The sequence below is a fragment of the Mytilus galloprovincialis genome, chromosome 4, assembly GCF_965363235.1.
Source record: "Mytilus galloprovincialis chromosome 4, xbMytGall1.hap1.1, whole genome shotgun sequence".
NCBI lineage: Eukaryota > Metazoa > Mollusca > Bivalvia > Mytilida > Mytilidae > Mytilus > Mytilus galloprovincialis.
Window position 1 is genome coordinate 101,879,465 of NC_134841.1, and position 8,255 is coordinate 101,887,719.

The following is an 8,255-nucleotide window of genomic DNA, read 5'->3' on the forward strand; positions in this document are numbered from 1 at the left end:
TATTCATATGATGAAGACATAATCTTTCAATCAGTTTAATTGAGATCTGGAGCTGGCATGTCAGTTAACTACTAGTAGTCTGTTATTATGTGTGTATTGTTGTCATTTTTTTTTCTTTTGTTACATCTTCTGACATCGGACTCGGACTTCTCTTGAACTGAATTTTAATGTGCGTATTGTTATGCGTTTACTTTTCTACATTGGCTAGAGGTATAGGGGAGGGTGGAGATCTCATAAACATGTTTAACCCCGCCGCATTTTTGCGCCTGTCCCAAGTCAGGAGCCTCTGGCCTTTGTTAGTCTTTTGATTTTTAATTTTAGTTTCTTGTGTATAATTCGGAGTTTAATATGACGTCCATTATCACAGAACTAGTATACATATTTTTTAAGGGGCCAGATGAAGGACGCCTCCGGGTGCGGGAGTTTCTCGCTACATTGATGACTCATTGGTGGACTTCGGCTGTTGTCTGCTCTATAGTCGGGTTGTTGTCGACTCGCTTTGACACATTCCCCATTTCCTTTCTCAATTTTAGTAATATTTAGTTTGATTTTAATGTACTGATAACAAAATCAAAATTTATACCAATAAAAAAGTATTCAATGATCTTATTACAGTGTTGAATTGGTAACCTTTTGGAATAAGTTTATTTAAAGGAGCGACAAGTTTACCAGGATCATTTCTAAATTTCCGAGCACGATTAACAACATTTCCGTAAAAATGAGGATGTGCTATCCCGTTTGAAATAAGTTTTCTACAGGTACAACCAAACTTCAAAACCAAATCTTTATATCTATGAAAAAATTTAGAAAAAGTTTTAAGTAATTTATGGTAACGATATTCATAGTTTTATAGTTTACCCGTAATACATACATTACGTTCGTTAAAATAAAAAAAAAAACGTCACAACATGCACGGGCATAGCGAACGAGCTGTGAAATATAAACACCGTAAGATAGTGCAAAAGGAAAATCACCATCTAAAAATGGAAAATTAACAATAGGGAACGAAAAATCATCCCTTACAAACACATACCGCTTTGAAAGTTCTTGAAGTTTATTGAAGCTAGAGATAAAGGATACTACAGATACAGTTAAGTCGGCCTCATATTTTGACTTTAATACATCTAGAAATTGACAATGAGGGTCGGTTGAAAACAAAACATTACGACAAAAGAGATGATTTCAGCTTTCCAATTGTGAACTTTCCATTTCAAACTAGCAACATTCCAGCAGCACCTTCATATGGGGTATATATCTCCCAATTGATACGATATTCCCGTGCTTGCATTTCCTATCATGATTTTCTTGATATAGGGTTGCTGCTCACAAGGAAGCTATTAAACCAAGAGTTCCAAATGGAGAAGTTGAAATCATCCCTTCGTAAATTTTACGGACGCCATCACGAGTTGGTTGACCGTTATGGAATAATCGTTTCACAAATGATATCGGATATGTTCCTTACCACGTAACTACAATCCCCTTCTCTTTCACGAATATGAACTACTGAATTAGACTATTTACCGGATTTTTTATCACATAAACAACACGACGGGTGCCACATGTGGAGCAGGATCTCCTTACCCTTCCGGAGCACCTGAGATCACCCCTAGTATTTTGGTGGGGTTCGTGTTGTTTATTCTTTAGTTTTCTATGTTGTGTCATGTGTGCTGTTGTTTGTTTGTCTTTTTCATTTTTAGCCATGACGTTGTCAGTTTGTTTTAGATTTATGAGTTTGATTGTCCCTTTGGTATCTTTCGTCCCTCTTTTAATTCTTATTCTAGGTGTATTATGTTCTGTATTATTTACTGTTAAATTATTTTCAAAATGTGATTTTCTCTTATCTACCACATTCATACATTTATCTAAATAAGAATCAAGAGATTTTTTATCAAATTTTTCCCGTGTACACCACTTTTTACAAAACGAGGAAAAAACATCTTTGGTGACTTGACGACACTCTTTCCAATCTATTTTAGATGGAGGACGATATTTTGGTCCTTTTTTCAAAAAGTGTTTAACCTCTCTGTCCTGACCAATATTAGTGATTTAACTATTCATGCAATACAAGATAAAATATTTCCAATCTTCCAGTGTATTTCAGTGCTAAATACAATCTAATCGGATTTCTCAAAGAATGTTAAGGTGTCTTCCTCCAAAATGAAAAAAAGATAAGAAAATGAAATTTGACGATCAATATATTGTTCCCAATTAGTGATGACCGTCCATGTTATGTCGCCCTAGATGACACGGGTAATAAATGAAGACTACACGAGATTGGCTGCTGTGTAATAAACAGACACATAATGAATAAATGATGAAATAAATTATATAAGACAAATGAACGCTAGCAGAAGCAATATGAAATGACAAGAAAATTATATTAAGAATGTCGACAACAAAAACTCCATAAAATATGTTTTATATAGACGTTGTGCAAGATTGTATTGTGTCAGTTTTAAAAAAAAAAATGGAATATAAAGCAAGTTGTTCAGCTCACAGGAACTTGTCTCTCAAAAACATTACCCATATAACACAAGTAATTATTGCTAGCTTCATTAACAAGTTATTTTGTAAGCATACCAGGACTATTGAATTGTAAGTCATGGAAACCTAACCATCCATTGACAAATTTATTTAACATTAACAAGTCGAGGTCAGGCTCATCATGTCCTGTAAATCCTTGACCTTATTAGCTGAATTTCTTTACAAATAAAGGCAACAGTAGTACACCGCTGTTCAAAGGTCATAAATAGATTGAGAGAAAACAAATCCTGGTTACAAACTGAAACAAAGATGGAAACACATTAACTGTCAAAGGAAATCAGAACAACATAAACACTGAAGTGCAACCAAAACAAACGCCAATGTAACATGCATAGGAACGAACCATTTGAAAACAACTCAACTGCCATATTCCTGACTTGGTACAGGACATTTTACTATTTACACCACTGGGTCGATGCCACAACTGGTGGACGTTTCGTTCCCGATGGTATCACCAGCCCAGTAGTCAGCACTTCGATGTTAACATGAATATCAATTATATGGTCATTTTTTTTTTTAATTTCCTGTTAAAAAAGGGAAGACTTTTTCGGATTTTCAGTTCCAAACATTTCTAATGCAGCGAAAAATTGAAAACAACACGTTTAAAATTCTATGCGTTCTAAGCGCTTTTCTGGATTTACCTTCATCAGGAACGCTCAAAGCCCAACATTTCAAATCCGAAGATGTATAAGTACCGAAACCGTTGAAGAGCTATAACACAAAAATACCTAAAATAAATAGCCAAATTCATCTTAAGTCAACTTTGCCTGAGGGAGTTGAAACCTTAGTTTCTTAATAATTTCAAAAAGATTTTCTTTAGATAGATTACCTTAGTCGTATTTGGCACAACTTTTTGGAATTTTGGGTCCTCAATGCTCTTCAACCTTGTACTTGTTTGTCTTTATAACTATTTTGATCTGAGCGTCTCTGATGAGTCTTATGTAGACGAAACGCGCGTCTGGCGTATTAAATTATAATCCTGGTACCCTTGATAACCAATTAGACAAATGTTTGTTCACAACACAAGATATGACCTCCCCGTATTTGAAATTAAGCACATACAATATTCAAGGGATGTCGAAACTGTAAGTCCTAAGTTGTGCAAATCAAAATCTTCAACGTGGAAAACCTTGACATTTCACACTAAATTCCAAATAATACTTAGGACATTCAACTGTCTGGGTAAATGTAAAGAAGCTGGTTCTCATACTAAGAAAACTCTTTATGACGAGTTAAAATTAAAATCAAAATCCCCGTGAAACGTATTATTTTCTATAAATAAAACTTTCAGCTGTTCATAAGAATTTTACCTTTTCATACGTATTGTTGAAATTAGTTGGTGTTAACTATGAATTAAAAAAAAAAATAACGAATTTTCTTTCACGGTTTATATATTTTTTTCAAATATACCTAAAACACATTGTATTATGCCATCGCTATTTAGAAAATTAAAACCTACAAAAGTGTATCCTATGTATGTTCAACAGAAAAATCAATTAATATTCCTTAATGGTTACATTCTTTTCATTTGTATCTGAAAAATATTTTATTGTTCTAGTGATATATAGAAATTAAAACATACAAAAGTAAATGTTTAATGAATCACATTTATCTATATATTTTTTAAATCAATAACATAAGACAGCGCTTAAAAAAGCAATGTGAAAAGACGAAAACATTGATAAATTTGTCGACAAGAAAACTCATATACTTTAGTACCAGTTTCGATTTTATGTATGATCGAACTGCCTCCTTATCCTGCGGTCAGCTATGGGGTTTTTGTTTTAGATCAACTTGACACCGAAGTGAAAGTGACGATGATGGAAGTTTTAAACGATAATGACTGGCTAGAAAGTCCTCGCACGGTCGGTATCAAGTTGACAAGGATGTCTTGCTCTGTCTTTAATTTAATAAAAAGAAGATGATTTGTAACTAATCCAGCACAAAAGGTCAAGTACAATTAACTGGGTCAAAGATGTAAACACGGGACGATGAACACAAATTCGGAAGGCAAAATGATGTTCCGTAAACACGTGATTTATACTATGAAATTTTATTGTTAATATGTATACACTGTATTTAAAAGAATGTGTATGTGATATATATAATTAACACTTTAATACTTTAGTATACTTTACTGAACTTTTCCCTGGAAATTCAGTAACTAATTACAGGGATACTCGGGCTAACGCTGTAATCCGAGTAAATTGTTAAAGCAGCAGATATATAATAAAAGATATTTACTTTGAAAAAAAAAAAAAAAAAAAAAAAAAAAAAAAAATAAAAAGAAGATAACAATTGGTCTAGATCTTTAATGAAATGTGCAAATTTCTAGAGATGTATGTAATTCATGTGTTAGATTTTCCGTATTATAATATAGAAAGTTAAGCATTTTGTCATACTTACGTCTGTATTTTTACCCCAAAATTTTTTTAAAAATATTGGTTTGATTCACATTTTTCAACTTTGCCACGTAAGGGGATGTAACCTAGATACAGTATACGGGGAGATAACTCAGATAAAAAGGTAAATTTTGTAAAAGTAGAAGGAGTGAATTTACGTATTTCATTGCTAGCAAGAAAACGAGTCCGGTGATTCCAGATTCTCTTTTTCCTATAGGATAGCATATTGTTACAGCTAGTATCTTCTCATATTTTATCTTTAAATTCTATGTTGTAGGTACCTTTTCGGATTTTTATGCATAATTTATACACTGAAATCTGACAATTTGCACAACCTGAAGCGTGAAAGTAAGCTCGGTGGCCTTTTATTATAGTTTTTAATGTATACATCATTTTGACAAATTATTAAAAAGAAAATTTGTAAAAAAATTTTATATTTAAATACAATCAAAACTTTCAGTTCTTATTTATATGGACATAGCTATGCCCTTTTTAATGCACATATTTAACCACGCCGTATTTTTGCGCCTGTCCTATGTCAGAAGCATCTGCATGGATTCTGGCTTTTGTTACTCTTGTATGATTTTTAATTTTCGTTCATTATATGTATTTGGAGTTTAGTATGACGTCCATTATCAATGAACTAGCACACGTTTTTGTTTAGGAGCCGGCTGAAACATAAAATTACAGATATCTTTGTTATAACAAATTCCATCTATGGTGCATATCTTAATTTAAACTTGAGAAAATTATAAGATCATTAAATTATGAAGCCATATTGCTTCTTCAACATTATGATAAAAGTGTTTTGTATATTGTTTGTCTTTATGTCGTGCTATTGTCAGTTTGACTTATGAGTTTGAATGTGCCTTTGGTATCGACTTATGAGTTTAAATGTGCCTTTGGTATCGACCTATGAGTCTGAATGTGCCTTTGGTATCGACCTATGAGTTTAAATGTGCCTTTGGTATCGACTTATGAGTCTGAATGTGCCTTTGGTATCGACTTATGAGTCTGAATGTGCCTTTGGTATCGACTTATGAGTTTGAATGTGCCTTTGGTATATTTCGCTTTTTTCTATACAATATAATATAAAAAGAAGATGTGGTACGATTGCCAATGAGACAACTCTTCACAACAGACCGAAAGACATAGAAATTAACAACTATAGGTCATCTTACGGCCTTCAACAATGAGCAAATCCCATACCGCATAGTCAGCTATAGAAACCCCGAAATGACAAATGTATTTACAATTCAAACGAGAACACTAACGGCATAATTAATATACAAAATAATGAGCGAAAAACAAATATTTAACACAGCAACAAACGACAACCACTGAATTACAGCCTGCATAAGACTGTTATGATGCTTTCGTATATTATGTGATAAAACTTTGTCAATCTTTCAAAGAGCTTCACACGGCTAAGTTGGAAGTTCACATGTATTCAGGAGGATAGAGGGGTTGGACGTTTTTTTTTAAACTTGACTATTCTACATAATTGAAGTATATCTCATGCCATTCCATTAGTTTCTTAACCTTGCAAAACAAGTTTGAATCTGAGGCAATGCTTAATTGTTCCGTATTAATACACGTCATATGGGAATATAGGCTTATATCAATTAGACAGCAACCACATATAACGATACACCTTCTATAGGTCAACGTACTCTGTATTTGCACTGCACGTAAATAAAACTACTTCCTATGAACTAAATGTATGTTGAAGACCTATAATGGTTTACTTTTACTAATTGTGACTTGTTGGAGAGTTATCCCATTGGCACTCATACCACATATTCTTATATCTATGTATTCAATCGCTTTGAATGAAGTTTAATAAAGCACCTAGAAAAAAGGGCAATCAACTAAATATCTCCTTGGTAAAAAATGATAAGACCAGCTAAAGAGATAATGCTAGAATAGAAAATAAATGTAAACAGTTATAACGAAATTCAATCATAATTTAATCAACCAATAAAAAAACATATAGGTTTTCAACAGACGAATGTTTGTGTGGGACAGATCACTTTGTAGCCGGATAGCCAGTCCATTCTTTGTCACGTGACAGTTTAATAGGCCTGCAAAATAAAAATAAAAGAATCATGAATATTCATAGAACTGAAGAGGTTGGTAAACGAAAGGTCAATATAATGAGATTAGCTTCACATATGATAATAACAAACCTTTGATTACAAAATAGAAAAAAAAATGATATCATAATGATGTACAAGAACATCATAGTTTTGACAATGTTTTGGCCTATATTATGACAGAAAATGAATAACGTTTATCTAAATTTGCATATTTAATACTGTAAATAACGTTTTTTATTCATGGTTTTCCAAAGTGTGACTTTTAGGTTCAAATTAAGAAATTCAGGGCCCTATTTTTCTTTTTTGTAGTATCCATAAAACTGTTAAATGATAAAGTTTGGCTTATTTAATCGAGGAATTAACTTGAGCTGACATTTTCACATTCATACCAGAGCAAAAACTTAATTACATTTCATAGCTTACCTTGCTGTAACCTTTTCCGTATCCACCTCCTCTTCCGAATCCGCCACCGAATCCACCTCCGAATCCGCCTCCGAATCCACCTCCGTATCCACCATATCCACCTCCGTATCCGCCTTTACCGTATCCACCTCCGTATCCGCCTCCATATCCACCTCCCCATCCACCTAGACCTCCATATCCGCCTCCGTATCCGCCTTTTCCACCACCATATCCTCCGTATCCACCACCTTTACCGTATCCACCTCCATATCCACCTCCGTATCCACCGTATCCTCCTCCCCATCCACCTAGGCCTCCATATCCACCACCTTTACCGTATCCACCTCCGTATCCACCTCCGTATCCACCGCCATATCCTCCATATCCACCACCGTATCCTCCTAGGCCTCCATATCCACCACCTCCTTTACCGTATCCACCTCCGTAACCACCGAATCCGAATCCACCACCTCCCCATCCACCGCCTCCTCGTCCACCTCCCCATCCTCCTTTACCATATCCACCGCCGTAACCACCACCATAGCCAAAGGCACAGGCTGCTGCTACACAGACGGCTAATACTACTAACTTTAACATGTTGTCTGAAGAAACAAAATAATAAGTTTAAATCAGAATATCATTTTTGCATGTGTTTCAAATGTATTAAGGAATTAAACATTGGATATATCATCTGTTTTGCAAAAATACGAACAGGCTTAGAATCTTGGGACTATTACAACCAATCGTGTTACTTTTAAAATTAACAAGTACATTGCAATAATAGCAGTTTCCTACTAGAAGACACCAA

The 8,255-nt window shown here is 34.2% G+C and overlaps 1 protein-coding gene across 1 annotated transcript; it reads right to left on the minus strand.

The window, feature by feature from the left end:
• Positions 1 to 6,892: 6,892 nt before the first annotated feature.
• On the minus strand, positions 6,893 to 8,049 carry LOC143073649 (uncharacterized). The gene is made up of 2 exons (XM_076249338.1): positions 7,469 to 8,049; positions 6,893 to 7,030 (listed from the first exon to the last, which is right to left on the minus strand). Exons 1-2 carry the CDS (start codon positions 8,042 to 8,044, stop codon positions 7,022 to 7,024), a joined length of 585 nt encoding a protein of 194 aa, XP_076105453.1. The 5' UTR covers positions 8,045 to 8,049; the 3' UTR covers positions 6,893 to 7,021.
• Positions 8,050 to 8,255: the final 206 nt, after the last annotated feature.